The 24,873-nt window shown below is 41.6% G+C and overlaps 1 protein-coding gene across 1 annotated transcript in view; it reads left to right on the forward strand.

Annotated features, from left to right (window-relative positions):
* Positions 1-24,873, forward strand: part of SLC9A9 (solute carrier family 9 member A9) — a 1,718,538-nt gene that overhangs the window by 379,627 nt on the left and 1,314,038 nt on the right. Inside the window, 1 exon segment of the mRNA XM_063915975.1 lies at positions 1,289-1,404. Within this exon segment, the coding sequence (XP_063772045.1) occupies positions 1,289-1,404 (116 nt within the window).

The following is a 24,873-nucleotide window of genomic DNA, read 5'->3' on the forward strand; positions in this document are numbered from 1 at the left end:
ATAGGTTGGTGTTTATGTTAAGTGGACTAAGCAATCAGTGTGTTAGAATTTATAAAATAAACTGGCTTACAGTACATTAATGTGAATGCCATACTACTGCCATAGTAATCAATAGTTGCACGAAACATTTACATCTCATGCTATGAATATAATTAATGTAAGATGCCTTCCGGATGGTATTAAGAGATTGCACACCATTTCCTGAAATCAGTTTATGTTTGTTATTTTGCTGCAGTGCTTTTACAGATTTGTCCTCATACATCGTGGCTGCGTACCGTGTAACGGGCGCCATGCTACTCGAGCCCGCTCCTTGCGCTATAAGTCCGGTTTTAAGTTGCGTTATAATTGTAACGTCATGTTATAATGGTAATGTGCAATACTACTTCTGTCCACAAGATGTCGCTTTTCTTAAACTGTACAGCGCATGCCACAAATAGCCAATGGACCCTTCCTAGCGCCGCCTGCTGATTGGCTGACATTTATTGTGATAATAACTAACCATTATTCACTTCCCTTTATTAAAAAAATATATATATCTTCTACAAAATACAGTGCCAGGCTGCCGCCCTGTTCACACTATTCATTTTGTTGTTACATTGTGTACTAAGTTTTGGATTTTATTAGCATAAACAGCTTTATTATCTCAGAGAGCATTCCAGGCTTCCTTGCTATCAAATTGACAGAAACGTAATCCACTTTACCACTAGGTTCCTTTCTCATTAATATGACTTTCAGATTGTCTCCATTGCTATGCCGCCATGCTTGTCGGATTCAATCCAACTTTTTTTAAAACGGGGCCGCAAATCCGACAAAACACATCACATATACACCAGGGGTGCCCTAGCGAATACGGTCACCGGCTGCAATGCATGCACCCTCGGGTACCTATCCCCAGCAGAGCGTGCCATTATTATTATTTTTTTATGTATTTTTTTTTATTCAATAAAGTTATTTGGTGTGTTGCTTCTTCCCTTTATGAAAAAAACTCCCCTTGTACAAAATACAATGCCACCCTGCCGCCCTGTTCACACTATTCATTTTGTCGTTACATTGTGTACTAAGTTCTGGATTTTATTAGCATAAACAGCTTTATTATCTCAGAAAGAATTCCAGGTTTCCTTGCTATCAAATTGACAGAAACATGTAATCCACTGTACCACTAGGTTCCTATCATTAATATAAAGTGCCTTGAAATAATATTTTTGCTAGGACCAAGGAAAGTCGTAGCCATTGTAAATCCTCCACAAATGAGCTGAACAGAGTGTGACTGTATCTCTCTTTATAACAGGTTGATAATGTATGGCTTTGTTAAAGCCATGATACAGCTGGGACAAATTCAGACTGGTGACTTTCACTTCACTGACTGTTTGTTTTTTGGCTCTTTGATGTCTGCAACAGATCCAGGTAATTATCTTCACAGGAATATGTGATATTCTCCTTTTTAAAAAGCCGAGCTGTAATACCTCTTTGCAAATGAGCTTTTCGCTTTTATTTTGGAAATAATTATGTTTCTGAAAGTTTTCAAATGTTGTGAAAAATGTTTCTTTGTAAGAAGAGCTCTGTACTGTAAGATCATTTGTAAACTCCTGTAAACATAACCAATGGCACAAGACAAAGCTCTAATGTAATTTTATCGGTGATCCATAACTGTGTGCTGTAATAGTCTGTTGCACAGCAATTTCCTAAAGACTAAGTATACAATATCCCTCTTTAAAAGCAGCTGCCCGTCTTTTGTTTACTTTAATTATGTATCCAAAGTTCCACTCTCTAACCAAAGGTAAAAGGTGATACATTTTGATCTTGGTTTAGACAGAAATACAACGTAATAACCCATATATACATATGAATCACCCCTACACCCTCAAGCTTCTTGTCAATTGATCATATAAAGGTAAAAAATAAAAAGCAGTATAGTGCAATTTGTAGAGTGTAAGATTATCCAACCTTAAAATTACATGATCAGCCTGACTGCCTTGCAGACAACTAGCGTTATGATGAAGAGTCTCTTGCTCAAACTCCTGTGCTCAAGCATTTTATCCTAAGGATGTACTGGGCCAGTCTGTGCTGGTGAGTGAACAAATGGCCTATTAGTATGTGCTTTCTGGAATCTGTAACCCAGGTTTCACCTGCCATAGGCAACTGCTTCAGGGTCTGCGTGCCCTGTTCCAACCTTGAACTTGAAGCCTGTGTGCATACAGTACCTGGACTTATAGCTTGAGGATTTGTTTGACCTGCCCTTTGTTCAGAGGCTTTCACATTTGCCTTAAAATTTATTACCACATATGATCACAGTTGTACCATGTATGAACTTTGTAAGTCATGATTAAGATCAGTTCCATGCATTAAATACATTAATTATGTGATTCATAGCTATTGCCACTTTTCATTTCTGCTCGCTGTAATGAGTCCTTGCCCAATAACTGTTCCCTCTGTTGCCAGCCAATCCCAGGAAGCAGCACTCTATATAGACCAAGTGTTTTCTCCATAGGCATTGTAGTTTGTCATGGCAGATCTGTCACCCAAGGCTAGGCTTTTCTTTTTCTTTAACAGAAGCATTTTTCTGCTCAGGGCCTCATATTCCTGACTACTGGGTTTTTGTGTTCTCAGTGAGGACTGAGTAGTTACTGTGGCTGAAGTGCTTTTGTGCAGGAAACTGGGACGGCGTATGTAGTGTTTACGCATATTACTTAACAGAGCTGATGGCGATGCTGACTGGGAGTCTTAGTGGACACTGAATAGATGCTGAGTCTGAAATGCTAAATTGGAACTAGCTAAGGAGATACTTCTGGATACTGTGCTGGTGTGGATAGGAATGGGGTTACCAGGCTGGAACCAGCTTAGCTTTCAAATGCCGGGCTGGGACCGGATGTAGAAACAGACATGTGGCTTGAAACTGGCTTAGCTTCGGCTGTAGACACAGATACACAGGCACTGGAGGTGGAATTGCTGGCTGGAACTTGTAGTTCTCCGGAAGAAGCAGGTAGATCAACAGGAACCTCACAACAATGCTGACAGCTGGCTGGAGCTAATAACCAGGAGAGTATTATAGTAGATAGGTAATGTAACGCACTGCAGATTGCTGGCTGGAATCAGTAGCTCACTGAGAGTAGATACAGTTAACCTAGAACACTATGTGCTGCAGACTGCTGGCTGGAACCAGTAGTTCACTGAGAGTAAATGCTGTAAACTTAGAAGCACTGTTTACTGCAGGCTGCTGGCTGGAACCAGTAGTTCACTGAGAATTTGATGAATTTCCCAGTAGGCACATGAGGCACATGCCTAGGGGTGGCACTTATTGGGGAGCGGCACTTGGATGCATGCATTGGTACTGCCTGCCCAAAATGTACCATTAAAATATATGCAAAATATTTCCACTCTACTGTACCCATAAACATCTTCAGTGTAAATGGGAAAGACATCCGCATACTGCCACTGTAAGTTGTATGCATAATAAAAAATAAGACAAAATGACATAGCTTTTTTTTATTCTATTAAATTGCCATAAAATGAGGACTTATGGCCAATCAATGAAAATGTAAAAATTAGGCAGAAGAAGGAGACCATTACTGTTGTGCCTAGGGGCACTCTGACCTCTAAATCCACCCCTGACTGAGAGTAGATGCTGTAAACTTTGAAGCACTGTGTACTGCAGGCTGCTGGCTGAGCCAGTAGTCTACAGAGAGGTAGGTAGCACTGTAAGGCTGAAAGCACAGTGAGCTGCATGCTGCAGGAAACTAACCACCAGGAACAGGAGCCAATGAACGTGGCAGATACTACTTTCCTCTAGCCTCTTCCAAAGGCACCTGTAGGGATCTTTATAGCCTTCAATGATTGGTACACAGGATCATGTGTCTAAAATCCCTGCTTCCATTGGTGAGCTAGCATTCAGCTGATCACTTCCAACATGGCAGCGGCCAGGACAATGCAGAGAGTAGACGCCGGAATTATGTGGAAGCCACCCATGGAGAGAGTAGAAGCACCAGAGCCACCAGACAGAGCAACACAGAGGCAGCCGCGGGACACCCAGAGACCAAAGCCCCCACACAGTCTAAAATGACCGAAGCTGGATGGCTGCTTTGGGCAACTTCTCCACTTTATCTCTCTGCAAAGCTTTACACAACTTCCCCCAAAATCCCCTCTCGGTTTCTTTGCATGACTTGGGCATGCAAAACAATTACAGAAAGGAATGGACTGAATTTGGGTGACACAAAATTAGCGTTAGCAGCCTTACAGAATAAATTCTGTCATCACATAACATGTCAGAAAGCAGGTTACAGAATGAAACATATCAATCCACTGTTTACAAAAACATAATAAACAGAAGGCAATAAGTGTTAGACAGTAGAGCACTCCGCGGTCTGTATCCAGCTTCCCTGCTCTAGCGTTTACCCCCTAGTACCAGCTCAGTGCGGGAGGAGGTGCTTCGTGTACACTGTCCAGGCAGGATCGTGCACTTCCTCCGTACTCCTTCCTGGGAGAAACAAACTGCACTGACGTGCAGCTACTGCTCTCCTACATAGTGCGACCTTGTCTACCCCGCAGCCGCACTCTATGTATATCCAATCGCTGTGTTATCACTGTACTGCATCGCATGTATATTGTGAGTTCCTGCTGCTGCAGAACATCTTCTGTATACAACAAGCTGTTATCTCTGTTATATGACTAAACCAATCATCCTGATTCAGTGCCGTTGTGTGGACTAACATCCCTATCCGACACCGCAACACTCTGCCAACAGGTTATGGGCCCAGGACTCCAAGTCGGAATGGCATTCCAGAATAGAGGTACATAAAAAATAAAAGTGCAGCTGATTAAGAAATGAGTCATTTTATTAAATATAGAGAAGAGTGTACAGTACAGGAAATAGTGTGAAGTTTACAAAGCTAAAAGGCTCAGAGAATTACACAACATGGAAATTCGCCATGGAGATACAGCTTAAGCGGGAAAAGTTGTGGAAAGTCACAGTTGAGCCAGGAGCAGACCCAAACCCTGTTGAAGTGGCTAGAGCCATCGGGATGATAGGCTTGGCTGTGGAAGACGTGGGCAGCTCTGCAAATGGCGTATGATGACAAAGGTCTGATGAGAAGTAGAAACTTGAGGCTTTTGCTGTATGGGACAAAGTTAAGTGCCTGCAAAGACATAAACGATTATATTATATTGATAAAATACTGCTGCAGTTCCAAGAACGTATTCCTGTCGAGACACATGCTGAGGGTTCTGCCTTATTCACAAAAGGTACTAAGTCCAGAAAGCTCAAGTTTAAGTGCTGTATATGTCAGAAGGTGGGGCAGAAGGCCACAGATTGCAGACTGAGAAATTGCAGTGGTATGCAGAAGAAGCGTGACAAACCAAATAAGTCAGCATTGTAGCAGATAGTCACAAGCAGGATTGCTGGTACTTGGACTCAGGGGCAACTAGGCATTTCAGTTGTAATCAGGAATGGTTCAATTCACTGACAGCATGTGCACCCATTACAGTAAAAGGGATTGGAGACAAAGTCCTTACTGCTTCAAAATTTGGGACAATCACAGTGCATCTAAGAATTAAAGGTGAAACGGTTATTATGGACATCCAAGACATCTTGTTCATGCCAGATTTGGGAAGCAATCTCATTGCTATAAGCGTCCTGGAGAAAAAGGGTTACAGAGTCCAGTTTGCAAAGGGCAAATACTGTAGATGGTGCAGAATAAAGGGACTGTAATTGCTTCAGCAACCCGGTGCAACCAACTGTATGTCCCAGACACCAAGGAGTGTTCTACAATGGCGGCCTCTGATTCAAATCAGTCAGTGGAGCTGTGGCACAGGCGAATAGGTCATCTGGGATATGACAACATCCAGAAACTACTTGATGGAATGGCAGCTGATATCACTGTGAGTAATACTGAGAGACCTGTGTGTTAGAGTTGTATAAAAGTAAATCAGACTCGCACCCCATTCCCTAAGTCGACTAGTAGAGCGAAAATACCACTAGCTCTAGTGCATACTGACATATGTGGTCCGATGGAGATTAAATCAATTAGTGGCTACAGGTATTTTATAACATTTATTGATGATGCCACAAGGATGAGACATGTATATTTTATGAAAGCTAAAAGTGAAGTTGTCAATAAAATAGTGGAATACAAAAACCTGGTGGAGACACAAACGGGACTGAAATTTAAAGTCTTGAGATCCGACAATGGTGGAGAATATGACAACAGAGTTTTAGCAGAGTTCCTGAAGAAATATGGCATACAGCATCAACTAACAATTGCTTACACGCCAGAACAAAATGGTGTGAGTAAGCGAGCAAATCATACAATTGTTAAGAGAGCACGGACTATGTTGAGTGATGCAGGCCTGGAGAAAAGTTTTTGGGCAGAAGCAGTGTCCACGGCAGTATAGCTTAAAAACCATGCACCCACGGTAGCCGTAAAAGGTAAAATGCCACTGGACGCATTGTCCGAGAAAAAGCCAGCTGTCAATCATCTCCGTGTCTTCGGTTGTAAAGCTTATGCACATATACTAAAGGAGAAAAGGTCGGAAACTAGATCAAAAGTCAGTGGAATGTATTATGCTAGGATACTGTAAAGAAAGTAAAGGATACAGTCTTTGGGACATTACAAATAAATGTCTTCTAAAGTCTAGAGATGTAGTGTTCCATGAGACCGCATCAATTACTAGAACAGTGGAGTGAGAATCACAGCAACAATATGTATTGCTGCATGTACAGGCAGTGGAAAGCGTGTCTGAAACTGAAAGTGTTAATGTGGATACCCAATCAGGAAACAGAAGTTCCATGAGAAGAAATAGCGGTGTTCCATCCAAAAGATACAGTGAGGAATATGCAAATATGGCTTACTGTGAACCCCAAAATATCCAGGAAGCAAAATCAAGTAGCAACTGGAAAGAATGGAAGTCAGCAATAGATACAGAGCTGTCAGCTCTGGATGATAACAGTACATAGACTGTAGCTGACAGGCCGAATAGCCGTAAGACAATCAAGAACAAGTGGGTCTTTTGCAGAAAGCTGAATGCAGATGCAGCTATTGCTCGTTATAAAGTCTGCCTTGTTGCTAAAGGATACACCCAAAAATCTGGGATCGACTACGGAGAGGTCTTTTCGCTTGTCGCAAGGTACAGCACCTTGAGGTTAGTCATTGCTATTGCTAAACTTCATGATTTATTGTCATACCAGTTAGACTTTGATTCTGCATTCCTAAATGGAGAGTTAATTGAGGAGATTTATATGGAACCACTTGAGCATTATGACGAGAGTATGTGAAAAGTTTGTCTCATAAATAAATCTTTGTACGGCCTAAAGCAAAGTGGTCATTGTTGGTATGTAAAGCTGGATGCTATGCTGCTAGAGATGAACTTTGTTAGGTCTGAGACTCATCACTGCTTATATCACAAAACTATAAAAGAAAAACAGTTCATCATAGTTGTGTATGAGGATGATCTATTGCTAGGAGGTCAAGAAGAGCACAAGAAGGTCAAGAAGAAGGTCAAGAAGATGTATAACAGCAGCTGAAACAAAGATTCAAACTAAAGGATCTAGGCCCTGCAAATCATTTGTTAGGCATGAGGATTGTACAAAACCTGAAAGATGGGACTGCTACAATTGATCAACAGACATATATTGAAGCAATACTTTGCAAGTATGGAATGTCTGATGCAAAACCAGTGAGCACTCCTATTGACAAAAGCATAAAGAAGGTTAAAGGCTATGTCACCAACCAGCCAGGAGGAGATAGATTCCTTATGAAAATGCTGTTGGTAGCTTAATGTATGCAAGTATTAGGACTCGCTCCGACCTCACACATACATTAAGTCAGGCAAGCCAGTTTACAATTAACCATGGGAGGCAACACTGGGTTGCAGTCAAAAGAATCTTAAGGTACCTAAAAGATACAAGTTCATTAAAGTTGGTGTTTACAAAGTGAAAAGTTACAACACTGAAAGTTTTCTGTGATGCCGATTGGGGATCAGATCAGGATGACCGTCGTTCCTATATGGGATACTTCGTTTTGGCAGGCACAGTCGTTAGCTGGGTGAGTAGAAAGCAACCCACTGTCGCCCTATCCACCACTGAGGCAGAGAACATGGCACTTACAGAAACCGCAAAAGAAGCTTTATGGATAAAGGAAACTTTATGTGAGCTTAGCCTTCTTTACTACAGTGAGACTATCAACATTGCGTGTGATAACAAGGGAGCAATTGATTTGTCTTCCAGCACCAAGCATTATGGATGGTGCAAACACATTGCCATTAGACATCACTTTATCCATGAATTAGTGGAGAATAAGTTTGTCAATGTGGATTACATAGCAAACGAGAGCAATGCTGCTGATATGTTAACAAAAGGACTGTCATCCCACTTGCTGAATATGTTCATGATAAAATGTGGACTAGAATACTTTTGAGAAATGTTGATTTGTTTTACTGTTCGCTTACCATGCTTTATTAATGTGTTTTCGGTCACAGGAAAACTTTATTGAAAAAATGTCTTGATAAAGTGTTATTTATTTATAATTTATTAACAGTTTCTTTTATAGCGCAGCAAATTCCGTTGCACTTTACAATTGGACACAATGATAAAACAAAACTGGGTAATAAACAAACAGTCATAGAGGTAGGAAGGCCCTGCTCGCAAGCTTACAATCTATAGGGAAATAGCCATTGATACACAAGGAACGGCACTATTGCATATTTGTCCACTGGATTGCAAAGGTTCTAGGTGGGTTGCATGATATCACATCACAGCAATGATGAACCATGGTCAGAAAGAAGGGAAAGTGAAGAAAGAGAAAATATGTGGAGGATATGTGCGGACTGTATAGTTGAGATATAATTGGATAGGAAAGCTTATGAAGGTTGAGTGAGCGGTTCTGGAATGTGGTAAGCTAGCCTGAAGAGCTGAGTTTTCAGGGAACGTTTGAAGGTTTGGGGACTAGGGGAGAGTCTTATTGTGCATGGTAGGGCATTTCACAGAGTGGGTGCAGCCCGAAGAAAGTCCTGCAATTGTGCATGAGAGCAAGTAATGAGTGTGGATGAGAGACGTAGATCTTGTGAAGAGCGGAGAGGTTAGGTTGGGAGATAATTTGAGATGAGCGAAGAGATGTACATTGGTGTAGTATGGTTAATGGCCTTATGTGTGAGTAAAAGTATTTTAAATTGAATATGGTAGAATACAGGTAACCAATAGAGGGACTGACTGAGCGGATCTGCAGACGATGAATGTCTAGCAAGGAAGATTAGCCTTGCAGTTGCATTCAGAATGGATTGTAATGGTCACGGTCTCTTTTTGGTAAGAACAGGAGGAAGACTATTGCAATAATCAACGCGGGAGATAATGAGAGCATGGATTAGAGTTTTTGCAGTGTCTTGTGTAAGGTATGGTCATATTTTAGATATATTTTTTAGATGCATGTAACATGATTTTGAGACAGACTGAATGTGGGGAGCAAAGGACAGTTCTGAGTAAAGTATGACACCTAGGCAGCGAGCTTGTGGGGTAGGGTTGATTGTTGAGTTCTCAACAGTGATAGAGATAGCAGGTTGGTAACTACTATTGGCCGGTAGAAATATAAGTAACTCTGTTTTGGAAATATTAAGTTTGAGGTGGCGAGATGACATCCAAGATGAAATGGCAGAGAGGCATTCAGTGACCCTGACCAGTACAGATGGTGACAAGTCTGGGGAGGAAAGGTAGGTTTGAGTATCATCTGCGTACAGATGATACTGAAATCCAAAAGAGCTGATTAGTTTACCAAGAGATGAGGCATAGATTGAGAAAAGCAGAGGACCTAAGACCGACCCTTGTGGTACTCCAACTGAAAGAGGTAGCGAAGAGGAGGTGGATTCAGAGAAAAGGAACACTGAAGGAGCGATTAGATAGGTAGGATAGGCACCAAGAGAGGACTGTGTCTTGAAGACCTAGGGATTGTTGTGTTTGTATGAGAAGAGAATGGTCAACAGTGTCAAAAGCAGCAGAGAGATCTAGAAGAATAAGAAATGAGTAATGGCCTTTGGACTTTGCTTTGACTAGATAATTCACTACTTTAGTCAGTGTTGTCTCTGTGGAGTGTTGGGAATGAAAGCCTGACTAAAGTGGGTCAAATAAATTGTGTGATTTAAGAAAGTGTGTGAGACAAGTATAGCAAGCCTCTCAAGTTGCTTGGAGAGGCATGGGAGCTGAGAGATGGGATGGTAGTTTAAGAGAGAGTTAGGGTCAGATTTTTTTTTTCCAGAATGGGAGTAATCAGTGCATGCTTGAACAGTGAAAGAAAGATACCAGTAGAGAGAGACAGAGCTTACAGATATTAGTTAAGGTTGGGATGAGCACAGAAGACAGAGATTTACTTACTTGTGAGGGTATAGGCTCAAGAGGAGAGGTAGTAGAGTAGCAGGATGAGAAGAGTGTTGACACTTCATCTTCATTTGTGGGATGAGAGAGTGCCAGAGGGTTCAGGTAGAGAATTGAGCAGGTCACTGGCTGAGGAAGAGCATACCATTTCATCTCGGATCTTATCAATCTTGTCCTTGAAGTATGAAGCAAGATCTTGCGCCTTGATAGTGGCTGGTGGGTTGGGTGAGGGAGGGTTCAGAAGTGATTTAAATGTATTCAAAAGTTATTTGGAGTTAGAGGCTTGAGCAGAGATGAGAGTTTGGAAATATGTTTGTTTCGCAGAGTCCAGAGCATTTCGATAGGAGTGGTAGACAGTCTTATATGTGAGAAAGTCTCTTGGAATACGATATTGGTTCTAGCGAAGAATCCATTCGCTCAGCCGATCGCAAGGAAATTGACAGGAAGAGGGCGTTTGTGGGTATCAACTGACCGTTTTCTGTGAGTGTTTGGTAAAATGCAGGCGCGTCGAGGCGTTTGCAGGGCGGGTGTCTGACGTCAATTCCGGGCTCAAATAGGCTGAAGTGATCGCAGCGGCTGAGTAAGATCAGAGCTACCCAGAAACTGCACAAACTGTTTTTGTACTGCTCGGCTGCACGTGCGTTCGCACATTTGCCAAGCTAAAATGCACTCCCCTATAGGTGACATCTATCTGTTTGCAGCGCTGAAAAAAATAGCTAGTGAGCGAACAGATCTGAATTAGGCCCATTGGCTTTGTACGTAAGCAATTAAGTTTGCATACAAAAGCGAATTAGGCCCAAAGTACCAAAAGCATAGGTCAAACATGACACTATAAGCAAATTGTCACGAACCGGTCTCTCACCTCTGCGGGTTCTGGGGTTCGTCCGTTGCCAGTGTGGTTGCTCGCGGTGCTGTGCGCCCGTGTGGGGACGCGGCGTGATCAGTGGCACAGGTAATGCAGATTCTGGGAACTGAGAGTGCGGGGACCAAATGGCCTAAGGTACTGCGGTGTGTCTGCTGTATAGGAGGTGGCCATGTTGGAGACCAAATAGGTAATACAGAGCACTTGTGAAAACACCTGTGGGCAGGTGTAAGCCAATCCCGTGCTTGTGCTGCCTTTAAGTAGGCTGGGATTATGTTACTCTGGGCCAGTGCTTTGTTGTATCAACGCTGTGCTCTAGCTCTGAGCTCTCTCCGTGCATTCCTGTGTGATTCCCGTGGTCCAGATATCGCCTCCGTTCCCAGAGGTCCGTCTGCAGCCTTCACTGCTAAAGATCCACCGGCTCTCCGCTGTGCTGTCAGTTAATTGCACACCTACTGGAAATAGTTGGATTCCCAGAGTCCTGCATGAGGTTACCTTGTCTGCCTGCCTTCAACCATACAAAGTTTGGAGGATTCCACTACCCTCAGCTGTTCGTTTGTTCTACTCTGCATTTAACCCGTTCATCAACAAGATTTATCCTGCATATTATTTCTGCCATTCCTGCAATACTTCAGTATAATATGATGATTAACAACTTGTCATTTAACTCTTTACTGAATTGTTATCTTTAATAAATATATGAAACGGAACTTTCTTCGTCCTCCCTGCTTTCTTCATACCCCAGCACCTACACCTGTGGTTGGTCCCGGGTTAACGGATTCACAAAAACACCCGGACCTGACATTAAGCACTGGCCACATGGATCCGTCAAGTGACCAATTCGCAGGAGGCGGTGCTACGTCAGATATCCTTTCCCGTCTGGAAAACCAGGAGTCTATACAGACACAAATAGTGCAGTTTATGCAAACTATGGCAGACCGTTTAGAGACTCTTCATACGGCTATTAAAACGTCTCAAGTCCAGATTCCAACTCCGGTTGTCCCAGTTACCTCTACAGCTTCTCCTGTGATGCTGCCTACGTCCCGCTTGCAGTTACCCTCTCCGAGTAAGTTTGACGGAACTCCAAAACTTTGCAGAGGATTCCTGAATCAATGTGAGATCCAGTTCGAACTGTTGTCCGCCAGTTTCCCATCAGCTCGTTCTAAGGTTGCATATATTATTGCCCTCCTCTCCGGTCAGGCTCTGGAGTGGGCATCACCATTATGGGAAAGAGGTGATCCTATCCTCTCTAATTACAAGGAGTTCGTATCATCCTTCCGGAGAATCTTTGACGAACCAGGCAGGACCACCTCAGCATCTTTGGAGATTCTCCGTCTACGTCAAGGTTTACGTCCTGTCAGTCAATATATTATTCAGTTTCGCACGTTGTCTTCAGAGTTAAACTGGAATGAGGAGGCCCTGATCGCCGCGTTTTGGAATGGACTTTCAGAGAGAATCAAGGATGATTTAACTATCCGGGATGTGCCAACTAAACTGGATGAATTGATTTCTCTCTGTAACAAACTTGACCTACGCTACAGGGAGCGATGTTTAGAGAAATCCAGGGCAGAGCGATCCAGTCCACGTTATCATCCTAGGCCTCGACAAGATTCTTCATCACAGTCTCCGGTAATGACAGAAGAACCTATGCAGATTGGGCGCTCTCGCCTCACAGAGGAGGAACGACTTCGTCGTCGACAGGGTAACCCCTGCATGTACTGTGGGTCCTCCGAACATTTAGTTAAATTCTGCAAACTCCGACCGGGAAACTCTCGCTCCTAGCTTATTCAAGAGAGGTTAAGCTAGGAGTTACTTTAGAATCACGTTCTGTGAAAGAGCCGACCTTGTCTATTCAATTAGAAGTTCCAAGTTCTACAGTGAAAGTTTCAGCTCTCCTAGATTCCGGGGCAGCTGAGAACTTCATCTCCTCAGCCTTTGTCTTACGGTCTAAAGTTCAAACCATGCCTCTGGAAGCAGCAGTTGCTGTTACAGCAGTGGATGGAAGTCGATTTCCAGATGGTATAATTACTCATCGAACCGTATGTCTCAAGATGAAAGTTTGTGTGCTCCATTCCGAATACATTTCCTTCTACGTGATTCCCAAAGCCTCTCAAGATGTGATACTTGGTTTACCTTGGCTGCAGAAACATAATCCTCAACTTAATTGGCAAACCTTGGAAGTCCTTTCGTGGGGTAAATCTTGTACCAAGGACTGTTTAGCCTCAATTGTACCTCTCCGGTCAATTAGCCTTCCCGACCTACCTCCGGTGTATCAATCCTTTGCGGATGTTTTCAGTAAACAAGCAGCAGACTCTCTACCTCCTCATCGCGAATGGGACTGCCCAATCGTCCTGGTTCCGGGCAAAACCCCTCCTAGGGGACAAATTTATCCGCTATCCATCCCAGAGACGCAAGCTATGTCTGATTATATACAGGAAAATCTAACCAAAGGATTTATCAGACCATCTTCTTCACCTGCAGGAGCCGGATTATGTTTTGTTAAGAAGAAGGACGGTGGGTTACGACCATGCATAGATTACCGTGGACTCAATGAGATCACTGTGAAAAACAAGTACCCATTACCCTTAATTCCAGAATTATTTGATCGGGTAAAGGGAGCTACTGTGTTTACAAAATTGGATCTCCGAGGGGCCTACAATTTAATCCGCATCCGGGCAGGGGACGAGTGGAAGACTGCTTTTAATACCCGGGATGGGCATTACGAATACCTTGTAATGCCTTTTGGTCTTTGTAATGCACCTGCAGTTTTTCAAAGCTATGTGAATTAACTTTTTTGTGATCTTCTCTACAAGTGTCTAGTAGTGTACCTGGATGATATCCTAATATTCTCCAAGGATCTAAAGTCTCACCGTCACCAAGTTAAAGAGGTACTGACACGTCTGAGGAAAAATCAACTTTATTGTAAGTTAGAGAAGTGCACCTTTGAAGTATCTTCCATACCGTTCCTTGGTTACATCATTTCTGGATCAGAGCTATGTATGGATCCCGGTAAGGTACAAGCTATCCGAGATTGGACCACTCCTACGACTTATTGAAGTGTGGAATCTTATTTATTATATCATATATTGATTTATGCTTTATGTATCTTACATCTGCGAATATATTATAATAGGCTTACAAATTAGGTTGGCTCATAGCTAAAGGGGCAGAGATTAGCACTAGTCCAATCACACAGCAATGTACATTATATGAACATTCCTATACATATGCATGTGATTGGCTCATTTGGGTTTAGGAATTATATATCTACTTGTCCAAGAGATATGTCAAGGTAAAGTGTAATTATACTTTACAGAGATATATAATCCTGGCTCATTGACTATGTGGGTATGAATATAGCTACTGAAAACAATTACTGTCCAAGCAATACATCTGTGCACATGGTAAATATACTTTATGCAGGGATGTATCCTTCTGGCTCATTTGATATATCAATGCTCTATACCTTAGGGGTATAAATATATTGTCCAACTTTGCAGAGCCTTATATAATATATGCAGATTTGTATGATTTACAGATTCCAAAAAATGAGTTTGAACCATGGAATAATAGCTCTATTTCAATAACACTTTATTCTAGGTATACAAAATACAAGATATGAAAAACACAATGATAATAAATCCTATAATTATTATTAACTGCAGTACATATTAAACAAACACAAACAATATTACAAACTTAAACAATTAACACACATACTGTACACTTGCAAGAATTATTGAGGGTTAAATGCATAGCTACCTTCTTCTGATGTCTTAGGATCCTTTCCTTGTCTCTTTCCCTCTGCACTAACTAAAGACTGCTCCAAACCCTGTCTTATATCCCAACTTTAACAATCCCAATTTACATATTCAAAGGTGTTGTAAAACATATCAGATAATTTGTTCAACAGTGACGAGCAGGGGGTGAATTCTGGAGTCATAGCGTCTGATATTTGTTTGTCTATCAAGGTTTTCCTTTGGTTATTTTGGAGTGTAAATACTGCTAGTGTTCATCAACATTTGAGACTTCGTTAATTCAATTGATCCTAGGAGTCATTGTCTCAAAGCAGAAGGCCGAATAACATACATTGCTCAGGATATGCAGATTCCTGATTGTAGTCTTAGGCACTTCCTTGCGCATGCCATTACCTGTGTGCCTTTGAAGTGACCTAAACCAAGTGGCTTGCTGATTTTATCTATCAGAATCAAATTATTTATTTGCTACAGACATATATCTGTATGCAGACATTGCATTACATTATTCCCTACTATGCCTATACACACAAAAGCATACACATATATACCATCTAACTAGATCGATACTTCCTATGCATGTTCACTATAAGTTATATTAAATCTACTAGAAATTATACATTTATTGTATAGTAACTAAGGATCTACGGAATTGCGGGTAACACATCTTCTACGCTCTCGGCGGCCTGACGGTCATGGTCAGATGTGGGATTCATCTCACATAAAGGATGTGTGGGGAATTATGAAGGGCTTTCAGTCTATGTGGTGTCCAAATGTGATATTATGTAGTCTGGCTTTATGTCCCAATTGCCAAAACTGTTTCCCACACATGGGCTAAGCCTTACAGTGAACAGCAAATCTATCTCTACATACATGCTACTAAATTGTCTAAACATTCAACTGATATATACTAGCCTATTTTATCTATTCCCTACTACAAAATATATGTACAATCCTAATCATGGTTGAATATCACACTTATTATATTCGTTAGAATTTTGATCCAAATCTAGTACCGATTAAATGATGTTTTTCAGATTTGATTACATATGTGGTAACAGTCGCCCCCTTGTGGCCGAGAAAATTGATTGTGATGGCCACACATACATTAAGATAATAATTGCTTATATCTTGCATCTACCAGGTTTTCTAGCTTATTGCGTTCTTGCCCTATAATGCGCTTAAGCCACCATATCAGTACAATTAAAATGATTAGCAAGATTGTTTGTCCGATCAGCAAGCCCTTCAGACTCATCTCAAGCCAGGAATTTGTCATGGTGATTTCAAAATCTCCATCATGCAGTAGTTCATTTAATGTGGCATCTGCCTTTTTCATCATGTTATTAATTTGAACTATGTGTGTGTCTTTCCTATCCAGGAGTTTCTCTAAATTTAGGGTTAGCGAATCTATGTGTATGTTGAACACAGGTATATATTCTCCAAGATCAGAGATTTCTGGTCCACTATCTATATTTATGTCCTCTTTATAAACAGGAATTGGGATGATAACCGTCTGACCAATGGTGGTATACTCATGTGGGCTGAAGCAGAAATTTGGGTTAGGCACTGGACACGTCTTTCCCCCATACAAGAACTCTCCATGATTTGTGACTATGCAGTACTGTCCATTCATGTTGTATGTCACTTTCACCACTGGAGTTCTCCATTTTGTTAGTTTCACTGGGCATGCAATGTCTCTTGCTGCATAGCTGGATGATATGTTTGGCTTTGCACTGTATTCATGTACTCCCATATCTTTGCTGGGAATGGTGGAAAGTTCCTTTATGTCTGTGATCAAGGTGCTTGGTTTACTTGATTCTAGGCCGCAGATTGGCGTCTCAATTTCAAAAACGTTGCAGCGACACAAGTGTTGATTTCCCTTGACTGCACAGCAAGCAGTATGTGGAACTTTCCAGGTATCATTGACTCGGACCAGTAGTTCTGGTAGGTCCAGCCGTTCTTTGTAAATGTCCTTTTCCAAATATCCAATGGAGTGAACTGTAGACAGTTTGTCAAAGAAAGACTTGCTTGGGTCGAACACAGGAAGGGAGATGGTGAAGGAAACATACAGGATATCCTTGACTGCACATGGTTGCTGTTTGTTGTGGCAAGAGGGTGTACCTCTATTTGGATGTGGGGTCACAGTGCCTAAATTCCTAATTGTGGAGATGGGCAGGGGTCTGCAATTATTTCTAATAATCCCAATATCGGATTGTGAGCAATACCAATTGGTCAGGTCGTTATCTCTTAAAATGTCAGGTATTCTACCAGATTGTATGTCTCTAATTACATGTGTGATTGTGTTTAGGACATAATTACCATATGCAGTGCATATTATTTCTTTACCTACGTGATTTTGTTTGGCTTCTCTGTTGTTGAGTTCAACGATTTCGTTTATCTTGGCTTGGGTCTCTGAAAACAATCTTGCTATATCATGCATGTTATAAACAGTAAATTTTTCTTCACTGGCCAGACCCTTAATACCCTGCAGGACAGGCTTCAAGACATATTGTCCCTCTTTTTGTTCAAAATTGCCTATGTGTCTGCGGATTACTTCCAAATCCGCCCTATTCCAAATTGACATCCCAGAACCAAACAGTCCAGGGATGGATCCAATGATCCCATCTAAACTTTGCAATTTCCTGGATCTAAAAATACCTTTTTGATGAGGCATAGCCTGTCCTGTGTATGGGTCTTGAGTTCTGCTCTGGTGTGAAGCAACAATATCTACTAATAAGGAGGCATAAAACAAAGAAACATTGCTATTCACACAGTAACCAAATTCTGCCATATTCCACTTCGAAAGATTCAGGACTACTGGCACGTGTATATATTGCACATTGTTAATCAACGAACCAGGGATGGAGGTAGCAGTAAGACCACTGCTGGGTCCTTCACTGGTTTGTGGACATTCAACTGGTGTATAAGTATGCAATATTTCCCCCTTTGTTGAAGTAGATGATGTAGTAGGAGCTATTTCCTGGGAAACATTCAGTGTAATACTTCCGGGAACATAAGTTCTTTTCATTGTGGGTGGATTTCCATTCATGGGAATGGGTATGATAAAACCATATATCCAAGTTCCTGTGTCTGTAAGTTTTGCATGGTTGATTAATAAGGATCCATTTGGGAAAACATGTACTCTACCCATGTATTGTGGTGAATTTCCAGCAATTCCATTATTCCAGACTTTAATCTCTTTATCTGCTGGGCCCCACCAGGATACTTGTTCCCCAGTTGTGCCATGCACCGACACGGGCAGGAGGATGGATTCTCCTTCTTTACAGTGGATTGGGTTGGCTTCCACTCTGATCGAAATATTGATCTCACTTGTACCCTGGATCTGGAAGCTCACCAATAAGGACAATACTAAAGCTGGGATCCTCATTTTCCTGTGGATAAAATAAAATAAAAATAATGAGGGAAAAGAGAAAAGTTATTCAGTCAACCCCTCTCCTTTGTACAGTTTCATTTGGTTGGCATGTACCCATTTGTCCTGCACTTTCTTTGCGTCTTTGATCCTTATTTTGTATACTGAGGGACTCAGTCTATCCACTATTAAAAATGGTCCTCTCCACTTCTTACCCAGACCATGGTCTGTGGGGCGGAGTTCTAAAAGCATTACTTTATCTCCAACTTCCCAACAGTTTTCCCTGACACCCTTGTCAAAATGTGCCTTTGCCTTTCTCTGTGCTTTTCCTAGCTGTTGTGCTGCAAACAGGTGAACCTCATTGAGTGCTTTTCCCAGTTTTGTAAGGTACTGGTCCATTGACAGTCTGTCGATAGTGGGGGTGTGCAGATCTAACCAGAGATGCTCTGGCAATCTCATTTGCCTACCTGTCATTAATTCAAATGGGGTCAATCTGGTGGCTGATGAAGGAGTGGCCCTTATTGCCATTGCCACCAGAGGTAACAAACTATCCCAATTCTTACCATTTATGTCAAAGAACTTCCTTAACATCGTTTTGATCTGTCTATTTGCACGTTCCACCTGTCCTGAAGATTCAGGGTGATAAGCAATGTGAAAGCTTTGTTTTATTCCCAGCATCTTTAGGCAAGTTTGCATCACGTTACCAGTGAAATGTGAGCCTTGGTCTGATTCGACTGATGCTGGGAGACCCCACCGTGTGAATATCTGATCCACCATGATTTTTGCTGTGCTTAGAGCGGTGTTATTTTTAGTGGGGAAAATTTCTACCCATTTTGAAAATAAGTCCGTCACAACCAATACATATTTGTTACTTTTAGTTGTGACAGGCAGTGGGCCCATGTAGTCAATTTGTAAAGCATTCCATGGGCCTTCCCTTCTTTGTATTCTTAGGGGAGCATTTATCTTCCTAGGTGCTGGATTAACTTGGGCACATACCACACAGTTGTCACAGTATTGCTGTATGTCTTTTCCCATATCTGGCCACCAACCTACTGTCTTAAGTCTCTGCTGTGTTTTTTCTACACCCTGGTGTCCACCTGTGGGGAGGTCATGTACAAGATATATAATTTCATGTCTGTACTCTTTTGGGACTACCCATGTAGCATCTTCCCCATTGTAAATAAGTATTTCCTTGTCCATGGTTAGTGTTAGGTTGTGTATGTGTTTTGCCAATGTGTTTCCCTCTGATAAATGCAACTCCTCATTTCTCAACTTCTGTATGACTTCTTTAATTTCAGGATCCTGCATTTGGATTTCTGAAATGTCTGGTGTTTTTACCATCTCTGGCCTTTTTGTCACTGCACTTACAAGAGGGCACACATTTGGTTCTGTGCTTGATTTTGGTGTCTGCCACAGCTCCCCCTCTTGTGCCCCTTGTTTGGCTAAAAGGTCAGACATTTCGTTTTGTTCATGGTATGGTGATGCAGGGGAGTGGCCTTTGACTTTGCAGATCCAGGGGACATGTGCTAGGTTATGTGTCAAGGAGACTATGTATTGCAGAAGGTCTGCGTATTTCAGAGGGCTTCCATCAGATGAAGTATACTGATGGGTATGCCAAAAGGGCAAAAATTCAGTAAGGGCGTTACATACCCATGCAGAGTCTGAATACAAGGCAATTTCATTTTTATGGTCTTGGAATAGCTCAAGGGCATGTGCTACTGCTGCCAGCTCGGCATACTGTGCAGACTTTATATCACAAGACCGAAAAACAGATTGTGCTGTGGTTTGAGGATGCAATATATACAGACCAAAACCTGCATGGGGTGAGCCTTGTACATAAAAACATGATCCATCTGTAAATACCTGGGTACTTTGTTCAGGGGCTGTAGCCTCCTGTGGCAATGCTTTAAAGAAGTGTTTTGAATGGTCATCTATGGGTACATCACATGTGTGTGGTAGTCCCTGGTATATGAGTCCATATGCACAAGGGGATGGGTTGGCCGTAGCTTTTACTGTTATATCCCGATCCTGCAACAAAAGGGACCAATGTGCTAACCTGGTGTTAGAAACATTTCCATCTTTGATTCTGTCTGTGAGGAGGAACCGTGTGGGTGTGTGAGTAGAATGTAAAATGATAGGGTTTAGGCCAATCATGTATGTGAACAGTTTTACTGCCCAAAATGTGGCAAGTAGGTGTTTTTCGCACACAGAATATTTTAGTTCCACTGGTGTGAGTTGCTTTGATGCATAGGCTATTGGCCTTTGTTGTGCATGTATTTCCTGTGACAGGACTGCAGACATGGCTGTTTCTGTTGCTGCTGTCTCTAGATGGAAGGGTAACTGGGGGTCTGGGTTTGCAAGGGCAGGGGCACTAGCCAGTGCTTCTTTTAAGGTTTCTACTGCCTTTGTGTGACTGGGGGTCCATTCCCATTTGACATCCTTTTTGAGAAGAGCATAAAGAGGTGCAGAAGCTTGTGCAAAATCAGGAATGAAAGTCCTAGAGTAGTTTACCAACCCCAGGAAGGATCTCAGTGTAGGTATACTGACAGGAAGAGGTAGACGAAGGATGGTTTTTACCTTATCTGCCGCTATTGATCTCCCGTCAGATGTAACATTGATACCCAGGAAAGAAACAGATTCAAATAGAATTTGAGCTTTAGATGGATTACACTTCAAACCTGCGTCTTTGAGGATGCCAAGGAGTTCTTCCAGTAGCCGAAGATGTTCTTCTTTGGTCTCTGTTGCTAATAAGAGATCATCTACATACTGCAACAAATTCTTGTGGGAAGAAAAGTTAGTTAAGATATCTCTCATTGTAGTGTGAAAAAATGACGGAGAATTATGGAAGCCCTGAGGTAGACACGTAAAGGTGTATTGTTTTCCCAGAAATGTGAATGCAAATTTGTATTGACACTCTTCAGATAAAGGCAGTGACCAAAAACCATTTGAAATATCTAAGACTGTGAACCATTTATGTTCTGGGCTTAGCATTTTCAGAATGTCTGGCATTGACGCAACTGTGGGTGCGCAACTATGTGTGAGGCCATTAAGTTTTCGGTAGTCAATTGTGAGCCGCCAGGAACCATCCGGTTTCCGCACTGGCCATATTGGTGCATTGTTAGTGGATACACATGGTCTAATTACCCGCTGCTCTAACAATGAGTCAATTGTTTCTTGAATGAAGCTTATGGCCTCCTGTGGGAAATTGTACTGTTTCTGTGGGGGAGGATCAGGACCACTGACTTCAATAACTTTGTTTACCTTGCCGCAGTCATGTTTGTGTTTAGCAAAGGCATCCTGAAATTTTTCAAGTATTGGCAATACCAAATCTTTGTCAGGGTGTTCAGTATTAGCCTTAAGCACATCATATTTTTCATTGTTGGGTTTTACTGCTGCAATCACATGAGAGTCTGGTATAACCACAATCTCAGTTATTGCATCAAGAGGGCCTTGCAGGAGTAAAAGGTTAGTCAGATCCAAAATACATCTATTAGGGATCATGAAGTCACACCCTAACAAATTAGTTTCACTAGGCAGGGAGGCTAATGCAAATGTATGAATAGCAGATACATCTCCTACTTGTATTGGGAGAGGTTTTGATAGCATTGTATCCACCTTATTCCCTGCAAAGCTTTGAAGATGTATTGCCTTCCCTGCTGACAGAGGAGAGTGGTGTGGTTTGTCATCATGTAGGATAGATATTGCGGCACCGGTGTCTAGTAACATTGTGTGTTGGTGGCCCCTTACCAGAACTGTGACTTGAGGGCGCCCGCACCTATCTAAAGTGATTGGTGCAACTATCCTTGGGGCCACTGACAGTCAATTTTTCCCTATGTGTGTGTCAGCTTGCTGCACTTTGTTAGCTTTTTCTAAATCCTCATACTTCTCTTTTATAGCCTGCAGCTGGTGTCTTAGCTCTGTGTAAGTGGGACCCTGGTGTTTAAACTCAGTGTCCCTTTCTCTGTTCCCAGAGTGTTGTGAGTACCCCATGTGTCTGTTCCAGGCACCATCATTTGAATGCCCTTGGTATCCTCTACCTCCACCTCTAAAAATGGGTCTTCCTTTAAAAGGTCCCCCTCTTCTTTGTGACCCTGGGTTCCATTGTGGGTTAAAAGGAGTATTTACTTCTCCTGGAATTTGGGGCCCTTCAACCACCATTGGTTTCCCTTCTGGGTGTAATGCTGCAACCCTCTTTACAAAGCATTTTTCATTCTTTTCTAGCATCCTGCGTTGCTTACTGGCTTGTACTGCTTGAAAAGACCGCTGCATTAATCCCATTATTTTATCGTAACTATGCTTTGTGGTATCTATCAAGTGTTCACACTTTGCTTTAATTGTGGGATGTGAGTTATGCACCAACAAGTTTTTAAAATCTTTGCTGTTCTTATTCCCATTTTTGCTGTTCCCTGCATTGTATGCTGCCCACAACCTATTTGCATATATTAATGGGTTCTCTTCACTTTGCTGTTTTATTTCGTATGCAACCATTGTGCCTGCTACTGAAGGGTTAATTATCTTTTGCAGCTCCTCTACAGTTTCCTGATATGTACCTTTACCTTCCTTAATCAAGTCTGGCAAAGCACTCCATGCAGCTAAAGGAATTGTTAATTGCAGGACCTTAACCTGATCAGTGAGATTTCTAATTCCTAAAAGTTCACACCTCTGTTGCACATTGGAGGCGTGGGATGTGATGTGTTCTCCTGAACTCATCTTTCCAATCATATCTGCCACTCCCATAAGTGTTTTTATGGGTTGTGGGGGGTGATTGGCACTAGGGGCCCTTGGGTGAATGGCTTCTCCCTCACTATTGAATCCCAATAGGGTGTTTCTACTCTCAGTAAGGAATAGTGGTTGTTTAAGCGCCCTGTGTGTCTCTATTTCTGTCTGTTCTTCATCACTGCTATCTGTGCCTATTAATACAGAACAATCCCTATTTGCTGCTGATTCTGCAAACTCTCCCATTGCTATGGGCACCCTGAGGGTAGATTCAGTAGAATTCCCCTCTTCCCAGCAGTTTTCACTCTCCTCATGATTTGGGTCCCATTGTTCTCTTTCATATGCATAGACAGGGTATGGGATAGTGGCTGTATTTCCTATCTTAGTGTTTGCAGCAATGTGCCCTTTCAGGACAGATATCTCTTGCACCAGCTGCATCTCCCTGTCCAAACAAGGAGCGTGGTCAACCACTTTCCCTTTCATACCCTCTGTGAGCTGTCCCTGCATAACTTTATATGCACTTATTATCTCATCTCTCTCGGTTGTAACCTCTGTTAAAGCTCTCCTACATTCTGTAGCTTCTCTTTGAGCATTTTTATGTTTCTGTACGACTTCATTCTGGGAGATTCTACCCATGTCATTAAGTGCTGTTAAAGTTTTAATTTGAACATTTAGCTGCTCTACTTTCTCTTTGCTTTCGTCTTCCTTCAAGTTAGATTCTTTTCTACATTTTTGTAGGGTTTCGGCTAAACTACTTAGTTTTGCATCCATAGCCAGACAGGCTGCATATAAGCCCGCAATGGCCATTCCTTTCTGTTTGCTGTTGTTTCTCTTTGATGATTTTATTTCATCATCAAACAATCCTTGGACATAGCTCCATGGATTTTCCTTTAATTTAGCATCACAAGCAAAATCTGTACACTTTTGCTTTGTGATGTATTTCACTACAAAACTGTCTATATTTGACATTGTAGCCATTTTACAGTTTTATTCCCTTTTGTTATGTGTTTTCTATAACTAAGAATCACAAATTATTTGGGAATTATATATTTCTATGTTTTACACCAGGTATCCTCCCTTATCTGTTCGCTAGCCTGATAAGTTAAACTCTAACACCCGTGTTTTAATTTAGGCCTTTTCTAGTCATACACAACTTATTCCAATGTGATCTTGTAGTTTGCCAGTAGGCTTACAGCCCTTTCACTGCTCCTAATAAATATTGTATTTAGTTTAAAATAGATACCAAATTATTCCATGGTCCCATCTGGGGTGCCAAATTATTGAAGTGTGGAATCTTATTTATTATATCATATATTGATTTATGCTTTATGTATCTTACATCTGCGAATATATTATAATAGGCTTACAAATTAGGTTGGCTCATAGCTAAAGGGGCAGAGATTAGCACTAGTCCAATCACACAGCAATGTACATTATATGAACATTCCTATACATATGCATGTGATTGGCTCATTTGGGTTTAGGAATTATATATCTACTTGTCCAAGAGATATGTCAAGGTAAAGTGTAATTATACTTTACAGAGATATATAATCCTGGCTCATTGACTATGTGGGTATGAATATAGCTACTGAAAACAATTACTGTCCAAGCAATACATCTGTGCACATGGTAAATATACTTTATGCAGGGATGTATCCTTCTGGCTCATTTGATATATCAATGCTCTATACCTTAGGGGTATAAATATATTGTCCAACTTTGCAGAGCCTTATATAATATATGCAGATTTGTATGATTTAGAGATTCCAAAAAATGAGTTTGAACCATGGAATAATAGCTCTATTTCAATAACACTTTA

The sequence above is a fragment of the Pseudophryne corroboree genome, chromosome 4, assembly GCF_028390025.1.
Source record: "Pseudophryne corroboree isolate aPseCor3 chromosome 4, aPseCor3.hap2, whole genome shotgun sequence".
Taxonomy (NCBI): domain Eukaryota; kingdom Metazoa; phylum Chordata; class Amphibia; order Anura; family Myobatrachidae; genus Pseudophryne; species Pseudophryne corroboree.